The 21,630-nt window shown below is 34.5% G+C and overlaps 1 protein-coding gene across 1 annotated transcript in view; it reads left to right on the top strand.

The window, feature by feature from the left end:
• The first annotated feature begins 952 nt into the window (after positions 1 to 952).
• LOC111057325 (deubiquitinating protein VCPIP1-like) overlaps positions 953 to 21,630 on the top strand; it is a 35,896-nt gene continuing 15,218 nt past the window's right edge. Inside the window, exons 1-10 of the mRNA XM_039431106.1 lie at positions 953 to 1,090; positions 1,689 to 1,902; positions 5,506 to 5,621; positions 6,172 to 6,321; positions 7,613 to 7,760; positions 10,241 to 10,436; positions 13,298 to 13,426; positions 14,098 to 14,205; positions 14,703 to 14,837; positions 16,354 to 16,553. Of these exons, the coding sequence (XP_039287040.1) occupies positions 1,690 to 1,902; positions 5,506 to 5,621; positions 6,172 to 6,321; positions 7,613 to 7,760; positions 10,241 to 10,436; positions 13,298 to 13,426; positions 14,098 to 14,205; positions 14,703 to 14,837; positions 16,354 to 16,553 (1,395 nt within the window). The 5' untranslated portion in view covers positions 953 to 1,090; position 1,689. The remainder of the gene's footprint in view (positions 1,091 to 1,688; positions 1,903 to 5,505; positions 5,622 to 6,171; positions 6,322 to 7,612; positions 7,761 to 10,240; positions 10,437 to 13,297; positions 13,427 to 14,097; positions 14,206 to 14,702; positions 14,838 to 16,353; positions 16,554 to 21,630) is intronic.

Genomic DNA, 21,630 nt, shown 5'->3' with positions numbered 1-21,630 from the left:
TCATACGCCAATATTAGAGTAAAAATCAGACTATAGAATTATTCATCATAAATCAGCTGACAAGTGATTACACAGATTTGTGGAGAAGCCAGTCTATTGCTGTATTTCTATAAGGTCTATAGTTTCAATCAGGTACTTGTGGATGAGAATACTGCGTGAGGTCTACTGTTCACAGAACTACTAGTAGATTTATTTGTGTATACATTTTTTGTAGAATAAATATTATTGAACTAATGTGTAAGTTGGGTCGCCAAACCCAATTACATTCAAGATGAGATATAGACCTATTTGGGAATCTATTATTGATTTAGAAGAATTTATTACGGATTCACTGATCAACTATGTGTACAAATTTCAAGTACAGTAACTTGAAGAACCGCAAGACGCAGAATTAGATGACAATATTTTATTGCGGATAATGCCTAAGTACGGTACGGTAACCTATTTTTTGAACATTTCATTATCAAAATTTGCGAATGGAATAGTTTTGGGCTCGATTATTAATTTTTGAATTTGAAACTGCAATGCATATTTTTTTACAAAAACAGTAAAGAGTAACAGTAACATTGAAGAATGGAAATAAACACAACATTTAAATTTAAGCGCCAAAATAAACACCCAATTACGTACCAGCTGTCAAGATTCTGTTCTATCATTGGCTGGTTACTACTGTCATTAGCGGGAAGAAATATTTTGTGCTCCATTCAAATAAAAAATCAAGTTTCTAATTTTCATTACTGCTGTTTGAGAATAAATTGTTAATATGAAAAAATGAGCAATGTAAACTGATCTGATGAAGTTTTTAAATTTATAGTTGAATATTCATTATTGAATGCAGTTATTTTCATCGCCATAATATGTACAACAGAATCGGGAAATTTTTCTTTCTACTATTGCACAAACTCCATAACATAACTCGTATTTTGTCTGTATATCAAGTCAGCTGGAAAGTAGAATAAAGCAGAAATTAGTACTGTACAAAGTTATTAAAAAGTTCTGTATTAAAATTTGAATTAAAAATTTAAATGTATTTCATCCTGAAAGCTTGAGTACGGTACCTTCATTTTGGACGAACGTTTGAGTAAACCAGGTATGGGAAAGTTATCTTTTCCATTTTTAATTCGACATTGGTTAACTTTCTTTGTCAACACTTTGTTTTCTACTAGTTATTGCATGAATCATCTTATTTTCTGACAAAAAACTTTCATATAAACCAGCCAAATCTATAAAACAAAGTAAGCTTTGCATGTTCCAACTTATTTCAAACTCTACCATGTATTCAATTTGTGAATAATCAATGTAATTTATGTCACGTTGTATTGGAAAGTTCTCTAGGCTATAATCAGGAGTTTCATAATGTTATTCATTATTTACTTTGAGTGACGTTGCTATAATTATTGAAAATGGTCATAGCTATTCCACTCTAGTATCATGCGATGTACCGTTATGACCCTATTCTAGTCCATGTAGCCTATACTGGAAATGTTTGTGACCAATAAAATATTTATTTGTTAAAGAAGCAATGGAATAGAATTTAAAATAAAATGACTTTTTTACATGATGAATAGTAGAATTTTTAGATCTATAGTAAAAACTGTTGATGTTATCGGTAACGTCTGCTTACTTATTCTGTAGACTATATTTAATAGTACCTAATGATACTTATTTAAATTTTTCATTTATTTTAGAATGCAGAGCGGAGTTTGTCCAGATGAAGTTTGTCGCAATCCTTTGAAATTCTCGTCAACGGACTCGCGAATTACATGCCGCCATTGTGGTCAGACTCATGAAACCGACAAACTTCAAAATACTGTCCCACTTGATAACTTGCCTGCTAGTTTGACTAGTATTATCAAAAACATATTCAACGAACATGTTGTGCCTAAAAGAGGACCTGACTTGGTAAGTACCTACTACCCATGTGGGGGATTCAAAAAAACATTTATTTATTCATTGATACACAAAACATAATTTATTAAAATGATTGGGGAAGGACCAACTGGCACAGCCCAAAACTGTTTCTTCCGCGAAAAATAGCTTACCTAGAAAAATAGCTGGTAAACCTCTCTGATTAGAGGCTACAAGATAATATAACATGAGCCTCAACCACTCAAACGGTGATAGAGTGGCTGGCGTGGTGGGGATGTACGGGTGTTAATGTCTCCCTTGCAATCCTTTATATTTTTTAGTATTTAATTAAATAGGTCCATAAAAGGGATCACTAAAGTGAAGCCCATTGGGACACGTCAAAAAATTAAAAGAAAAACAACTGTCCGGAGGCAGAAATCAAATAAGAAAATAGGCACTCACCACACTGCTCTCCAACATAAAGAACTCACGGAGTGAGTACAGAGGGTGATCCGTCAGCAGGCTCCTCAGAGCCCCTCGAAACCGCACAGCAGGCAGATCCCTGGCCAACAGAGGCAGCCTATTATAGAGGCTGATAGACATATGAGCCAGACCAGTCCGAGTTCTGCTCAGCCTCTGGTAGGGTAAATCCAGCCTGAGTCTACCCCTAGTCTCATACGGGTGGAAGCTTTGTCGGGTCAAGAGCAACCCCACGTTTGCATGTGTTCTGCAAAGGGTATGAAGAACATAGAGGGAGAAGACGGTGGGCTAATCTACCAGCCCCACAAATAATCCTCAGGACCCTCTTCTGGAGACGAAGGACTCGGGCGACATCTGTGGCTCCACCCCAGAGGGCGAGGCCATATAAAATCACGCTCTGAAAAAAGCCAAAATAGCACATCTTAAGATAATAAGGTGGCACACTGTATTTGAGACCTGTCAGCAGGAAAACCACTCTGTTCAACCTGGCGCAGACTGTCTCAATGTGCTCGCCCCATGAGAGCTTCCTATCAAGGATAAACCCTGACAGTTTGACGGGGGCAAAATTGTATTCATTCCCATTTCTGAGACTGAACACAATAGACTGTGTTTTGTCTTCATTGAGGAGGAAGCGATTGGCAGAGAACCAGTCCGACGCAAATGCCCCAGTCTCCACCATAGCTGCCCTCAGCCCTCCCATCTCGCGACCAGCATTGAAGAAGGTGGTGTCGTCCGCATAACAGACAACACACCTGCCATCCACCTGAGCTATGTCGTTAACTGAAATAAGAAACAACAGAGGCCCCAGAACAGAGCCCTGAGGCACTCCACAGTCAACACAATCCCTGATCTCAGAGAGAACTCCATTAGCCAGCATCGCCTGTCTGCGACCCCCCAGGTAGGCCTGAATCAGTTTGAGAGGAGACGGTCCCACACCATAATGCCTAAGCTTGTCCACGAGAATAGCACACACAAGGTGAGCCCAGCAAGTCCACGTGCCTCAAAGCAATAAAATATTTTGGAAAGCAGGAAATCTACAGCATCAGTGGTGGATCTATTTTTCCTGAAACCAAACTGGGTGGTCGCAAACAGGCCGCACTGGTCACAATAAGCAAGGAGTTGCTCAGCAATAAGGATTTCAAATATCTTCGATATAATAGGCAGGATGGAGATAGGCCTATAGTTAGTAGGATCATGCCTATCACCCTTCTTAAAGACAGGCACTACTGAGAAGGAAATACAGACTGCTGGAAACACAGATTAATACAAGCAGTCAGGGGAGCAACAATAAGACCTAATATATCCTTAATAGTAGCACTGGTCATACCATAAATATCTCTACTAACCGAGTTGCTCAAACAGTTCACAACTCGAGTGACATCATCACAAGTAATACTTCCCCTCTCACTCTGCATGTAGGCCTATACGGCCAGTGTAGAGAATGTTTGAAGCGAGGGTTCCGGATGTCGAGAACAAACTGAATAAACAAACTATTAGGTATTCCCACTCTGGAAAAAAATAAGAGTTGAGTCCTATATAGTAGGAGTCACAAGCACAACCACAATACACGACATGCCACTGATTGTGCCCCGAAGCCAACTCGCAGGGAACTACACTACTTTCCCATCCCAGGCAATAAGATTTTTTAACAGCTCTCCTAGACAAAATCAGGAAGCACGTGACGGAAAATAAACTCCTGGAAAAGCCACTGGAAATTATTATAATCACTGCAGGATTTCTACGAGGAACCTCTTTTTGGGAGTCAAGCACCTCCACAGCACGAATAACCATGCAGGTTATGCTACTGCATGTGATCAGAGAATTAAGACGCTGGTCATCTGGAAACACCAGTCCTTTGCAACGACCAAGTTTATGTCTCATTTTATATCTTGTGACCTCTACCAACGAGTCTGCTGTGCGGGAACTTCAAATCTGCAGCATAGTGGGTATTTTATGAGTGGACCTTTTTTCCTTTTTAAAGCAGCTGAAGATTGTCCTTAACATATCAGGGAGGACAATATATGCTGGCCGTGTATAGTGATCCTCAGGTATTTGAAAAGATTAGTGATTTCCGTGACCTGAGAATGTGATTTTTCTTATTGGCGTCTTCGGAAGCGGCAGAACACCTTGGCAAGCAGGAGCTTGGCTTCATAGTACACAATGTGGCTGAGGAACAGGGAATGTTAAGATGTGGCAAGGTATTTCCTGCCGACGATGTGTCTTACTTCCTGAGAAGGCGTAGATCACCTTGGATAGTTTCCTGGAAACCTCTCATATTTGTTGGTTTTTCTCCTCGACCTGTCGTCTACCTAAAAGCCAACCAGCTCCACTAGCTCGGTCTCTGCTGCAGATCTATTAAGGGAGCAGATTGCAAAATTCGTTTTCTCCTCATTCAGCTTCATCCTGTTTGCTGTGAATCAGCCCTTGCCGTTGTTCAGTACCTAGCTCGACTGCTCCATCCATTGTTTTTCCACTATAACAGTCATTGTGGTGAAGAGTATCATAAAGTAAATAAATTAATATTATTTATGACAGATTATTTCTCTTGTTTTTAGAGAAATCATTCATGAGCTGGATGAAAAGCAGAGGGTCTAAAATTGATTGAGCCCTGTGGTACACCATAGGGTCTGTGTTTCACAAGTGCACTCCACACTTCCAACTCCTAACCATTGATAGATAATGCTTATTGCAACAAATAATAAGTAATAGATATAGAATCCATAATCAACTTAGAGAATAGAATCCAACCTATTTCAACTTTCCCCATACAATATTCACTTTATTATATTCCATTATATAATTAAAGTACTCATTTTAATTTCTCTATCATGTAATGAAGAAGTGTATCATTTTGGAAGATAGTGTTTCAACTCTCACAAATTATGTTGGTATTCAATGCAGAAAGCAAACATAAAATAACCAATGCTTTCTATTTTATAGTTAAATTCACTGTCAGAATTGGTTGAATGGGAAGCATTCATATTTTTCTTCAATGGAACCTTCCAGTTAATAGTGAACCTCAGTCATCCATTCATGATTTACTCTTCCTATGGCTACCTGTTTCTCAGAAATTTAGAAGAGTTGTGAAAGAAACATTTTGTTCAATTGCCAGTTCATACAGTATCAGTTATATCATATTGTTATTATACATTAGTTGAAATAATTCTGTTTTTTCAGATAAAAGTACATGGTATGTCAAATTTCCACCATAAATTGATATCACCGTTATTGGCTCACTATGGTATGGACAGACGCTCAGGCCAAGCAAAACCCTTGACTGACATAATTGGCAGGTAAGCTTCATTATTCTCCAAATGACATTCATTTATGGATTTTGCTATTAGAAAAAACGACTAGCAGTCAGATATTTTACAATAAATGAATTAATCACTCACTTTGTCAACGAGATCTTTCGGCAGGTTCGCCATCTTCTTCACAACCAAGAAGATGGCGAACCTGCCGAAAGATCTCGTTGTCAAAGTGAGTGATTAATTCGTTTATTGTAGAATATCTGACTGCTAGTCGTTTTTTCTAATAGCAAAAAGTGATTTAATAATAAGCAGTTCGTGATGGAAAACAACATTGAAGAATTAATTCAATTAAATTTGTTACTTGCATGACTTATTTTACTGATAATTTTTTATAATTAAACTTTAATTAGTAAAAGAATCTTTATTAAACTGTACTAAAAGAATCTTGAAACAAATTATAGAAACAAATGATAGGTAGCTACTAAGACTTCCTAGACTGTTCGGCTGACTACAATTTCTTTGTAAATTTTAAACATTTTATTGTGAAATATATAGACCATTTAAAATATTTCAATATTTTTGTATTTTACAGGTCCACTTTAGATTGTAGTGTGTTAGGAGATAGAACATTCCGTATTGAGTCTAGACTTTTGGATATTCCTGGTTATGGCTACGATCAAACCGGCAGCACTAATTATTTAGCTGATACACTTCAGCTTTTAAAGACTTACAATGATGATATGTGAGTATGGTAGCTTATCTATTTTGTAATCACACAAAATCTTATTATTTTTGTGTGATTATGCTGTATGCATAATACACAAAAACCTCTGTGTTTATGTAAATACACACATTTATATTTGGCTTACAATAATAATGTGCTCACAATACACATTTCAACCTCTCATAGTAGTATATATATAATAAATATTCATTTATCATGAATCATTCATGAATATTCTATAACTTAATGTCTTGATCTGGAAATTCACTCATAAGCTGTGGAAGTTTATCCAACCAAGACAAGGTTGAAAATACACTTTCAGGAAGTAAGTTCAGTTTATTCTTTATTGATTCTTACAATAAGTAGGCTACATCATCAATATCATGGGGATAGAAAAAATAAGGTAACCTTGTGCCTTTCCTCTTCCAAATTTAGATGAAGTTACACATAGTCCAAAATAATTACTTCTAATATTATTGAAACAGATTAATGAATATTGCTGAAAAATATTGCATGCTTCTATATTTTTATTCAGCTCTCGTAGAAACCAATGCATTAATGATTTGAAAAATTCCAATCTAAATCTTATAAATAAAGAAAGGAAATGTCTTATACTTGTACTTGATAGGAAATACACAATTGACGCATCATTACTTACGAACTAATGAACTGATAAAGGAAATGAAAATGAGACTAGAGTTGTGAAAATACTGAAATAATAAAAAATGGCTATGTAAATAGGAGATAACGCAGCAATTTCACTTCAAGTTTCTGAATTCACCGAGGATTGTTGCAGGCTTTTTCTCATTCTTATAATCAATCAATTTTAATTTGATAATTATAAAAACAAATGTATTAAACTTCAGGCTTGAGAGTGTTAACTGTAATTAGGACCTCCTGGCTACTATGTAGGAGACTCTGAAATAATGCATGTATTGAAATGGGTTGAAACATACCGTTTCACTACTCGCTACCAGAGTGCTCCATTATTTAGTCATATATTTAGTGACTATAAAAAATAAAGTCTTCTGGAGGAGACGATAAGCCGTCGGTCCCGATTACCTAAAAAGTAGTCGTCATCTCTCATCATCATCATCATCCCTCTCACTCATTACCCACGCACAAACCTATGAGCTTATGTTGGCATCACCCTCAGTATTATTATTATTATTAAGAGTCTCTGTAAACACTTGCATTACATTCAACACTCAAGCTTGTAGCTACCTTCGCCGCTGCACTGTGTGTTAGCACCCATATTCGTTGAGACAGTTGGTTCGTTTGTTTTGAATGTAATTCTTGTTTTTTCCAGCGAAGTGTTGGTACCACTGCACGTGGATGGTGACGGCCATTGCTTGGTGCACGCGGTGTCGCGTGCGTTGGTTGGCCGTCAGCTGTTCTGGTATCCACTGCGACTGGGGCTCAAACAGCATTTAACCTCTCACTTGGAACAGTATCAAGTTAGTGCTCAAATCGTAATAATTACAACAAGTAATTAGATAATCGTAGTAATAATATTACTCGTAATTTGCTTGAACAGCATTTTACCAGTCACTTGGAACAGCATCAAGTAAGTGCTCAACTCATTATCATATGGAAATGGGCACGTTACCGGCTGAAATATTGTTAATAGTCGTCAGGTGAGGACTATTTATTTATTTATTCACAGACAATAGTAAAAAATTAAGAGGAACAGTAGATCAGTTTTGTATGAGCAGAGATTATAGATATTACTAGTACTCCGTTTCTCTATGCCCTCTATGGTATGAGTTAGTTTGTGGCCGCTGGTAAAAAATTGACGGCTCAAATATACTGACAAGATGGACCGACTGAAGTTTCAAGTTTGACTGATGCTATTTGTGTAGTGTGTCCCGTGTTATCGGATGGGCACGTTAAACTGTCGGTCCCGGCTGAAGTATGACAGTCGTAAGGCCCATTGACGGCTTAAATTATATATTCAGGCGGTGGAACATTCCCGCAAGGAACTCCCCACCAACAAAAGCCATACGAATTTATTTATTTTTTGTGTAGTGTGTTAAAGAGTGTTTGTTGCAAGATTGGACTAGAAAAATAAGTTTATATGACACGATTGTAGAATGGTCAACGTTATATGATGCTAGTAATCTATAAGCTTGTAATGCTACTAGGTAGTAGGATGCTAGAAACTTGAGGGTTCAGAATGTAATATTATTCTCAATCTATTTTATTCTAATAATTGGTATAATAATTATTATAAGTGTCAATTGAAATTAATGGTTAGATTTCTGTTACATGTCTATTATTAGCAAGAGTATTACCAACAAATTTTGGGCTTATTTCTTTTACTTTTTATTTTTCAGGAATGAATTTTCCTCCACCTAGTAAATTAATCCTAGCTTCCCGCACCGATTACAGTAGAAAAATATGTTATTCCAAAATAGATATTTTATTTTGGCAATGAAGATAAACAATATTCATCCGCAACAACTATTTTTAATCAACGTGCACGTAATTATCAGGTAGCTAGTTCTTATTCAATTCCAAACATTTTCGACGGAATTGACAGCATTTTTAACGAAGTATGGTCAGACCATATTAAGCGCCAATATTTTCAGGCGCCAACCCTATCAGCCAATCGGAGAGCTTCCTGCCCTGCCGACTCTAGAAACGATTAATAAGGTCTGGTCCTCAAATTAAATAATTTTAATGGTGGTTTAAGTGATTAAAATGATTTTGTAGTTTATTTTTTCTAAAATGGAGTAAATAGTGATGAAATTAAATCGAAGTGACGTCAGTAAATATAAGGCAAGTTGAACTACATGAAATTTGTATCCATTATTAACACATATTTTCCATATTTTATTACATCTGTGGAAAAATTTAATCTGTAATTAATGCGCAAAGTATCTTTGCTTCTCCAGGAATTATTCAATTATTCAATCCAATTATCCAATTTCCACGTTAATTCATGTCATTCATCATCTAATTATTTTAGTCAATACATTCATCTACAGTGAATAGCCTACAACAGTGACACGTTTACTGATACTGTTATGTGGGAATATCCACTTTGAAGCAACAGGTCCTCTCATTACAACCATCCTTACCATTTTCCACACACAAACTTTGAGTTACACGATGTTATAACAAAGAGATTAGATAGCATAAGTAGATAGCCCATGCTATAATAGGTTTTTTATGTTCCAAATCTCAAGCAGATCTTTGGTTAACTCAAGCCAATTACTGTCGACTACTGTCTATTAGTAGTGTTTTCACAGTATACATACAGTATGGAAACTTGGCTAGTACCATGACGCTAAAATCCGTCATCTTGTTAGGAAGCGCCGCATTGTAATAGTATTGATGGTTGGTTCGGATCACTTTAATGATCCGGATCAATTGATCTCATTCACTGTCACGAGCCAATCAGAAGACCAGGATTGGAACTTCCCAAGGTCACGTGACGTGTTTAGTATTGGCGTCATGTAAAAAGCATTGGTTAGATAGGCGATTGATTACAAGTTTCCATTCTGTACTTATTCTGTGGCGTTTTGGCCGGTTGAGAGTGTAAGAACGGCACAGTATGAGAGACTACCAGCGTCACATAGCTTTACGAAAAATAACTTCCCACTTTAGTGAGGTCCACGTTATATTGGCAGTGTACGATTGACAATACTATCAAGGAAATGATGATTATTATTAGATCAAATTTAATGGGATGAATTGAGTAACAACTGTGTACACTCAGTGGCAAAATTTAGAGACTTGGCAACGTTTTTCTCCTATCTTTCTTCACTGCCATTATAACGTGGAGCTCACTATAGGACTATTGGCTTGAGTTGACAGTGAAATTTGGAACATAAACGCTCTATACCATGGGATATCTTCTTATTGTATATTTTCTTTATGCCATTATGTACACACAAGCAATTACAATTAAATTTAAACTATTTTGTTGCAGGCTCTGTTAGGTGATTTCATAAACCGATCCGAGTGGCCTTGTATTATCCAGGAATGTGATCCCGACTACCACCCTCTCGATGACGAGATACTAGGCTTGAGGAATGTTCACATATTCGGCTTGGCCAACCTACTCAGGAGACCAATACTACTTCTCGATAACCTGTCTGGCATAAACACTTCAGCTGAGTATTCAGGTATGTTTCAAACAAAATTTTTATTTCAAAATGTATCGTTAATTACAAATATTAATTTACTTATATATTATAATATTATATTTAATTATACAGTAGAACTTCGATAATTCGAAGTTCAAGGGACCGACGCTTTACTACGAATTATGGAAGTTTACGAATTACCGAAGTTACGAATTATGGAAGCTTGTAGAGAAAAAAATACGAATTATAGAAGGTAGTATATAAAGTACTGTATTCTCCTGTTTTCCCATACTGTACTAATTTTCACAGGGATATAACAAACAATGTAACAAACTGAATACGAGGCAAAGAGATAAACTAAAATAATTACTGTATAAAATAATCAAAGTAAAATGTCCTATAAAGCCTACACCTAGTTTTTATATTTTCAAGATAAGATTAGATTATGGAATGATTCAGATATTGAATACAGTACCACTACTGTACAAGTACATAATTTAAAGGGAAAAGAACGGAAAAAATACAAATTCGCACAGGGATATAACAAAACTGAAAATGAGGCAAAGAGATAAACTAAAATAATTACTGTACAAAAATAATCAAAGTAGCCTAAATGCCCTATATAGCCTACGCCTAGTTTTTATACTGTATTTTCAAGATAAGATTAGATATGGAATGATTCAGATATGGAATACAGTACCACTACAACTGTACAAGCACATAATTTAAAGGAAAAAGAACGCGAAAACCCCAAATTCTCACAAGGATATAACAAACAATGTAACAAACTGAATACGAGGCAAAGAGATAAACTAAAATAATCACTGTATGAAAACATTCATTTAAAAAACATTTTTATAATTCAGTTAAAAACACTGAATTTGAATGATGACGACTGTTCTGACCTGGTGTTGGTCTTCTCCATACTGAGAAACAGTTGAATCTTGTTACCAATTTATAACCTTGTTGCAAGATTTAACTGTTTCTCAGTCTGATGAAGATCAACATCAGGTCGAAACGATCGTCATTACTCAAAGTAAGTGTTTTTTTTCTAATTTGAAAGTTTTTTTGAATCGTAGTTGAATTATACAGTACTAGTGAAAAATAAGGGATATACGATACAGTAACTATGAGAAAAATCAAGATTATCTTATTTAAAAAAGTCAGTTATTTTTGACTGCTTAAATTGGTCCGTTCTAGCACGATCAATTGCGTTTTCAATGGATACCAAGGCAGAGAAAACTGAATCGTCGACATCTCTTGTTGACAAGATATTACGCATGCGCGCATAGCCCTCTCACCCATTCTCTTGCGAGAGAAATACGCCATCACTCCCACTCCTTGGTAACTTCGAATTATAGAGTGTTATGACCGATGTTACTTCGAATTACAGAGTCTCAGGATTGACCAGAACCAGCAGATTTACTTCGAATTATGGAGGGAACCAAAATACATTGTTTTTCTACGAATTAAAGAGGTTTTTTCAAGGGACCGGAGCTCTTACTTCGAATTATAGAAATTACGAATTATAGAAGGTTCGAATTATCGAAGTTCTACTGTATATGTTATTAGTTTGTTCATTGTATCTATAGCGTTTCAGGAGACTGTAATATTTCAATGTTTCATAATGTAATAAGATGAATGTAATATATTATTTTAATGAATGATACAATAGTTTAATGTCAAATATGCTTGAATATTTTCAACAGTAACAAGGTTATAATTGTGTGATTCCAGTATTGGGTATTTTTATAGTGGTGTGATTTTGAGATATTGTAAAATATTTCAAAAAAGTTAACAGTATGCCTGTGTTTACATAATTTAAATAGAGCGCTTGCGTAGCAGCATAGAAATCCCGGGCTCAAACCCTCTCATTACCAAAAGTTTTTTAAACAGATCACTTCCGTGTTATCGGATGGGCACGGCACGTGAAAACTGTTGGTCGTGGCTGAAGTATGACAGTCGTAAGGCCCATTAACGGCTTAAATGATATATTCAGGCGGTGGGACCTTCCCGCAAGGGACTCCCCACCAACAAAAGCCATACGAATTTACTTTAACTTTTTTTTTACATAATTTAAGACCAATTTCTGCCCAAAGCTAGATATTGGAAACTATATTCTAAATTGAAAATTATAGCAAATTCAAAGACATTAGAAACCAAACTCTAGATAACTAGAAATTATACAGAGTTCGAGCATAAATTATTGGACACATTTCATAGGTGAATAAAAAAAATGAGTAAGTGTATTTACATGGATAATGATTTATTGAAAATCCAATTTAAAGTAGTTTTTTTTATTTATAAGACATGACAAGTTCGTAAAATTTCTATATGAGCACTTTTTGTTGCACATAACATGTCTAGACGATATTCGATTTCACGCCATACATTGTCGATCTGAAGTGGTGTCCTGAATTATGGCTTCAATTCTTTGTTTTAGCTTATTATTATTATTACATAACTTCCTTGCTTACAACTTTATATTTGACCTCCTTACTCTAAACGTCTAAATGAAAATGTATTTGAACGATAATAACCGATTACGTATTTGCTTTCGTGAAATCACAGAATGCACATAGCTTTCTCCTGGCGCTCTTTCACCCCACACCATTGAGCCGACTGTGTCACCCCACCATTGATTCGACTGTGTTTCTATTAATGTAATCACAAATTATAGAAGCTACACTAATGTTTGCCATGAAAATACGCTTGCTACTACTATTAGTTATTTTTTTATTCATCACCTATGAATAATGTGTTCAATAATAATTTATGCTCACTCTGTATATGTTGTATTTGTGAGGATAAAGATGATGATAACACTAATAAAGCAAATAATAGTCTATACTGTTAATGTAAATGTTCATGTCATTGTTATGTTTTTGTTTGTTTTACAGCTCTCTTCCTTCCCGGCCTTTCATCGCCCGAATCATGTAGCAAGAAAGGCGTCCCCAATCCTCCAATTTGCGTAGCTTGGTCCAATGCAGCTAGAAACCATTTCATTCCTTTAGTGCCTGTCAAAGAAAGTACGTACCTTCTACCTAACGCTTCAATTCATATCCATAGAATCACACCAAATTCAATGTTTTGATTTTTGCTAGATTTTTAATATAGTGGCTTTTGAATGAGAATATTCTTTTGCTGAGAATGATGCCCACATGAGCTCTAGGCTTATGCGTCGGTAATCAAATCAAATGTTTCATTCACAAATCATCAATATTTATACAGTACAGAACATCAATTAAATAGTGAATATTCCCCACAATGATTGAGTTTGTGTGTAGAATGAAAACTAGACGGATGATGATAATGATGATGATGATGATGATGATGATGATGAGAGATGAGTGGACCTACAGTTTTAGGTGAGGTCCGAACCACCGGGAAGCGAATATTAAACTCATAAATTGTGTTTAGAGGATTTTGGCTCTTGGAGTGGTCACCCTTTCAACGGCAGGTGCATATGGAGCCTCTTTGTGAATGATTTGTGAAATATATGATTGCTTGTCTTCACAAGTACATCACCATCACTATTTATCTAATATGTTAAAATTCTTTTAACTAAGAATTGTTCCATTTCACCTAGATCTGAACCTTTTCTAAAAATGTATTACAATTATTTATTATTTTTCAATTAATAATTATTTATTTATTGTATTATATTTAATTAATTAATATTGTCAATTACTGTTTTCAGGACCTTTGCCGAAATTCCCACGTCATCTTCTGCCAAAAGTATGGGGCTTCCAACAAAACTATCTAGATAAATATATTCAATTCGATGAAGATGACTGTCTTACAATAGGTTAGTTCTAGTTCAATCACCTATTTATAACTATTATCTTTATTTGATAATTCCATTTCGAACGGTATTATTTTAAAACGTTTGTGACTCTTTATGAAGAAATTGTTGAGTATGACATCAATGCTGTGCCAAATCCAATTTAGTTCGGCCACTAACCCGGAAATTCTTAGAGATTTTTAGAGAACTGTTCAATTTTCTAGTTATACTTTAACAATGCATGTTCATTGAGATATATAATGTAGATTGTTCAATGTCCATTGATGCTTCAACTCATTTATTATTTTAACACAGTTGAAGGAGACGCATATCAAGTCAATGTTTTATTATTTTGATTTAAATCCATATAACTGTTGATGAACTATGAAAACTGTTATATTTTGACTAATTTAAATTTTTGTTGAACTTTCCTCAGCACCATTAGAAGCGATTCAAATATTATTATTTGATCCTATTTCTATCAACTACAGTTGATTAATTTTATTTCATTACTATTGCAGGTAACGAGAATGGCCTTACAGACAGCTACCTATTAAAGCTCACATCCTGTATAGATGAACTGTTCATTCACAAATTTGGCGCCTCTCCAAAACTAGTCGCTGATGTTTATCATTTCACTTATAGAATAAAATCAGGTAAGAGAATAATCTTATTTTCATATCTTAACTATTGAGATGAAATAAATCTTTCTATTAAGATCGAGTTAATCGCATAGATTGAATTAATATTTTTATACATCTTAACGAATTAATATTCTGATAGTTCAATATTTTTTATTTCATTTTATCTATTATTTTCACAAGAAAGCACTGAATGGTAAAGAAAAACTAAGGAACACTTGTACTGTTTCTCCCCTAAATTTAGATAATATTTTAAAAGTCCGAAATGAGGTTATGATTCCACTTTTATTAAATTTAGCAATTTTTAATCAAAAACAAGAAACTAAAAATTTTGAATTTTAACAGTTGAGAAACTGTTGAATATCAATATAATCTTTCATAACCTACAAACGATTTGGCAGAGTTGAAGAGCTATAAAGGGATCTGATTTTTCTTACGATAGACAAGGCTAAAAACCCATGTTTTTCGATGTTAATAAGGTGCTGTCTATAACGTAAATTTGACAATTGAAGAGGCATGTATTCAATGATAATAGCCAGCATATGTGAACTCGTTTGTTTATTTTATCAGCTATAGCCGTAGGATATGTAATATTATTTCACAAGAACAGTAGTAAAGTCTAGAATAATTATTGAACTCCATCTTGTCTATTGATATCATAATAAATTCCAAATATTGTTTGAAATTTGTCGTCAACAGTGCAATACAGGGAACTTATATAGACTAGTACTGTATATGAAACAAAATTCGGGCCAGGGCCGTTTTGGGCTGTACCTGTTGGTCCTTCCTAATCTTTCAATGACTCGTGAATCAATAAATTAATGAGTCCATAGAGGAATAATAGCACAATAATATATCCCTTGGTATAAGGCATTTATGTTCCAATTTTCAATGTTTACTCTAGCTGATGCTCCTGGTAGTTCTTTTTCGTGAAGCTATGTGACGATGGTAGTCTCTCATACTCTGCCGTTCTTACACTCTCACCCGGCCAAAACAGTAAAAACAAACAGTAGTCGACAGTAATCGGCTTGAGTTAACAAACAAAGAATTTTCTTCAAATTTGGAACATACACTACCTATACCAAGGTATGGTATAGTGATATGGTAGGATATGTGATATCTTCTTTCATGTGCTATCTTTTCCCCATGGATTCATTCATTTATTGATTCTCAATTTATTAAAATGATTAGTTTTTAACCAACAGGCACAGCCCAAACCTGTTCCTCCCCCGAATTTTGATCCATATACTAGCCCAAAAAGTAGGTCATGCTTCTTTCCATTGTCCATTTTACGTTATAAAGACAGCACCTGATTCACATCGAAGCACCTGGGTTGCTATTCTTGTTTGTCGTTAAACAAAGCAGAATCTAACTGAAGAAATCTTTGATTTACTTTTCAAAAATACATTTTTCAAGGCATTAGTCTATTTTCTATTGTCAAATATTTTCTCATTGTATCTCTCTATAGGGCTGTTTTCAATTTATGGTTGCTTTTTTGTCAACTTCTTTAGAATGGTTTGTTGTGTTTTAGGCGTGAAACTGTCGACAGTGACTAGCGAAACGGTGACTGCCCTGCAGGATCGACGCCTGATGCGTTGTCTGATCTGTGATGCCGTCAACATACTTCCCATGTCGGGAGACTGGCTAAGGCCGAGGGGACTGCTCTACATGCTCGCCAAGAAAGAGTACGGGTTTCTCGAAGAGAACAGACTCTATCCCTTTTATTCCTACGTGAGTATTTTATGTTCAACTTAACCAACTTTAACATTACACTGTCATGATCATTGAACGAGCGTATCAAGTTCTTACTTATGACTAGAGCCTCGAGTCGTCTGTTTGCGGGTTTGTTCGACGATTACTATCTATAGCTTCCATCAATCAATTTAAAACATTAATAAACGAAATGATTTAGAGCAAAACTCCACGACAACACTTGTAGCCAGCCATTTTTTAGAGAAGAAGGAACAGGAAAAGACATAAGTTGCAAGTCACGAAGCCAACGCCTCGTTCAGTATCGATTTTTTCAGACACATCACCAAAAAATTATAACTTATAAGTTTAGAATTCACATTCTACATCTGTTCTCAATAAAACTTTATTTTAAAATGTTATTTTAAATTTATATATATATTCTATTTAAATAAACGATTTATCTAGTAATTTGTTAACCCTGCCTCGGTGACACCATGGAACAATGCAACAAACATTCACGATAATAAATTCTCCATCAAAAAGTTTGTCCGTCTATTGATGACTCTGACATTTACTATAAAGTTCCATAGATCTCGAATTGAAGATTTGATTCAAATGTGAGAAGAAAATGTAATATTACAAATACCCCCCTCTTGACATAAAAAAATTTTACTGTTTGAAAATTTAAAGAAAAAATTTACATTGACCCTAATGAAAATTGTTGAAATTTAAATTCGAGAACAGTAACAATTTTTTCTAGAAAAACAATACATGTCACCCTATAATTGAAAATTATTATAATAATTCATCAATAGCATTTGTTATATGTTTCCAAACAATATCTCAAAATATAGAATATCAATATTACTTTTGATTTAGCTTTATAATTTAAAGAAAAATATCTCAACAGAAAGTTTAATATGTAAAGAATAGTTTTTTGAAATTGCACATAAATTAATAGATAGAAAATTTAATTTTTATTGCATAAAAAAATTTAGTATGTTGAATAAAAAAATTATTATTATTATTATTTTTTTTTTTTTAATGAATTGATGAATTGTTACATTTAATTTTCACATAAAATTTCAATAAATCAAAAAATGTTCATTTCTTTCACTATTGACGCGGTTGATTTTATTGATGCACATTTTGGAAAACAGTCCGTTAAGGCACTCAGTATGATTTTCAGTTAAGTGTGACTCCAATGTGATGACGTTAAGTGTTGGGCTGATCTGGATGCACGTAGTGTTGGGCTGATACTTGTAGTCGACTGATGCATATCAAACTCGATACAGGTGACATCTCAGTTAGCATTGCTTCATGTTTGTAGTAGACGGCTGCATTCCAAATTCAATACAGAGTCACATAAATTTTGTATCATATTTGTAATTATACAATGTACATTTCAGGCTTGAAATGACAATGTAATTCGTTTTTTGGAAAAGAGATAGACGCTGCATACAGGATTAATTTAGGTAAGGTTTGGTTTTTTGATATTTTCAGCCTTCAAGGTTTAGAGTTCTGCATACAGGAATAATTTAGGAGAGGATTTTTTGAATCATTCTTTCATGATACTGTGACTGTTCTTCTGAATTCAAAGTTGTGAATGTGAACATGGATGGCAATTACCTCCAGGTAATGCAGTAGTGTTGAAGTTTGAGATACAAAGTCAGCAATAAGCATTGGCATTGCTATTGGCGTATGCTTTGGTGTCGGCGTTGGCATCGGCTTTGATATTGGCATTGGCGCAGGCATTGGCATTGGCGCAGGCATTGGCATTAGCATTGGCGCAGATTTTGGCATTGGCGTAGCTATTGGCATTGTCGCAGGCATTGACATCAGCACAGGCATCGGCGTTGATTTTGGTGTTGGCATCAGCATTGGCGCAGGCATTGGCGTAGCTATTGGCATTGGTGCAGCATTGGCGCAGATTTTGGCATTGGCGCAGGCATTGACGTAGCTATTGGCATTGGTGCAGCATTGGCGCAGATTTTGGCATTGGCGCAGGCATTGACGTAGCTATTGGCATTGGCGCAGGCATTGATATTGGCACAGGCATCGGCGTAGATTTTGGCATTTTGGCGTAGTTATTAGTGTTGATATTGTTGTAGGTATTAGTGTAGGCATCAGCATTGGCACAGATTTTGGCATCAGCATTGGCGCAGATATTGGCTTCGGCGCAGGCATCGGCGTAGATATTGGCGTTGGCATCAGCACAGGCATCGGCGTAGATTTTGGCGTAGTTATTGGTGTTGATATTGGTGTTGACATTGGCGTAGTTATTGGTGTAGGCCGCAGCGTAGATTTAGGCGTAGATATTGGCGTAGTTATGTCACACTAGTTCGAAAATCACCCAAATGTTCTTAACACTCTTCATGGCGTTCACTTGTTGCTGATTTCGAGATTCACATGATAACTATTTCAATGTTAATGTCTGTGCTGTACCTGTTATCTTAAAATGCTTATAAACTAAAAGAAAAACTTGATTAGGCTATCAATACAATCTAATACACATGAAAATTATTTTTAAGTATTTATGAAATTGAAATTTGTTAACATCTTATTATACAGTCAGCAATACATAAATTGTGAAATATGGACATATCAATGATAAATTTAAAAAAATTCATTTTCATCTATTCACTGTTCAAATATCAAATTTTAATCCATTCTTCAAAATAGAAATATAATTTCATAACACTCTGTATCATTATCAAAATTGTAAAAAAACATCAGATTATCACAACAAAATTTAATTTCAATACATATTTCAATAATTTCAGACATTGGTCTTCTATTCACAATCATTTCATAATATATATGCATTTCATTATCATTTAGTATAACATTTCATTTATAGCATTTATAGCAAGTTCATTTCACATTTATGATTTATCATTCAGGGTTTCGAAATTATTTAGTTTTAATTTTTGTTCAAAAATTGTATAAAAAGCAAATTATTTAATATTGTTAATCATCGTTTGTTGGATACTATAGTTTATTTCGACTTTTCAATGTTCTAAACACAAACTACATTTCATGACAAAACTTTACTATCAATCATTAAACAGAAACCATTCAAAACATCAATAATATTTTGCTTCAAAGGCAAACAATATTCATAAGTAATCTGCATCTATGGCAATCAACATTATTAATCATTATTTTGCATCTATGGCAATCAACATAAGTAATCAACACAAAAAATATTATCTCATTACTGCCTCTCTAAGTCATAACCTCTGTTATTTCTTCTTTAGGCAATAATGGGTTTCCATCTCAAAAAACAATCACATACCAGCAAAATTCTATCAACAAACCCCACTAAAAATTCTACATACACTCCAGCATCCATTTCAAACGATAATCAATCATATCAAAATTTATAGAACAAACAAATTTAAAAATTTTGAAAAAGATATCAATCACAAAAACTTATTTCAATTAATAATATAACAAAACGTTTTAAATTGAACCATTTATTTTTTAAAATAATTTAAAATTTAAAGACTGTATAATAAGTATAAACATTTCAAGATTATAATACAAAGATGATCAAGATGAATACTGGGTAAATAAGTTCCCTAAAAAATACAAACAAGAGAAAAAGAAAACTGGGTAAATAAATTCCCTAAAACAACACACACAAAATAAGTGATACATGATGAAAAAATATGTCACAAGCAAACAATTCTTTACACTACAATGGATAGATTTTAGAAAAGTTAAGTTTTATCAACAGATTAAAGATTAGGAAAATAAGCTACTATTTCAACTTCTAATATTATTTCAGAAAAAATACAAATTTAAATGACTATGGACAAGATTGGTTAAGATGTGCATCATAGAAGAAATTTACTGAATATTACACAAAGACAGGAAAGAATCGAAAATTGAAAAGATTAAGGGCCAAGAAAATAGGCTACAGGAAAGAAAAAAGATACAATTATGGACTCTTACCATACGTAGTATTTACGGTCATTGCTATTCTGAATCCCGGCATGACACAGGATTCCTAATCATTGTGTGTTGGGGAATACCCTTTCATCATGTGATTCACTGTCATCATCTTGTAATAAGCAACTTGAAACAACCTTTGAATACTAACACATCAATGGTGACTTTGTGTTTCGTTTTCTTCAAGAACATAATTTTATTCATGGGTTCATTTGTTTTAACAAAGCCATTTTGCTCACAAAAGTCAGTCATGTTCACTTGAGAATGCATTGCATACACCTTTTCAATTCTCAGTTGAAAGTTGAACTCATCAACTTGACTCAAAGCAACATTCATTTTGTTTACATTGTTCCTAACCTCCACAGAAACCTGTCTCATGTAATCATTCATTTTATTTACTGTTTTCCTAACTTTCGATGTAGTAATCTGATCCATAGAAACATTTGATTTGTTTACTGTTTTCCTAACCTTCAATGTAGCAATAGTACTTTCTTGATAGTTGACTTTCAATAAAGACAACTCCCTACCTACTTCTTTACTCAATTCTACTATCTCATTAGGGTTGATTTTTTCAACAACAGTAACTAGGCCTACATTGTCAGAAACTTCAATGAGTTGATCTTGTATCTTAACATTACTATCTTCATGATCATCTTTCAATGTTTCGTGTGCATTTTTCAATAAAAGGTTTATACTAGCCTGCTCTAGTCTAATGCTAGCAAATTCTTGCTTCATCTCATCAAACCTAGCATCAAAATTAGCATTTTGCTCATCAAATCTATGTGTTAAGAATGCTATAAGATTCAGATCATTTTTAATGTTTGCCATTTTGTAATATGCACTGATTCATTAAAACTTGATCTCTCTTGAACCGACTTCCCACTCAGCAACAAACCATTCATAACCTATCAAGATATCTATCTACTAATAATTTCTATAACCAGGGATTTCATGGTGTACCATTTGGGACATATTTATTTTGTAATTCTGTCCCACCACAGGGGTAACATTTGCCGTGCTACCAATTTTTCCTTAAACGGTTGGAATAGCATTTAACACCTATCAACCTAAGGATAGTTGTCGGCTCCAACGAAATAGATTCTTGGTAAACTGTGAATGGATCTATTGCCTATGAATGAGAATCCAGTTTTCAGAGCAA

This window comes from Nilaparvata lugens, chromosome 6, assembly GCF_014356525.2.
Source record: "Nilaparvata lugens isolate BPH chromosome 6, ASM1435652v1, whole genome shotgun sequence".
Taxonomy (NCBI): domain Eukaryota; kingdom Metazoa; phylum Arthropoda; class Insecta; order Hemiptera; family Delphacidae; genus Nilaparvata; species Nilaparvata lugens.
The sequence above is the reverse complement of the archived record's forward strand: the minus strand, read 5'-3'. Positions and strand labels throughout refer to the sequence as shown.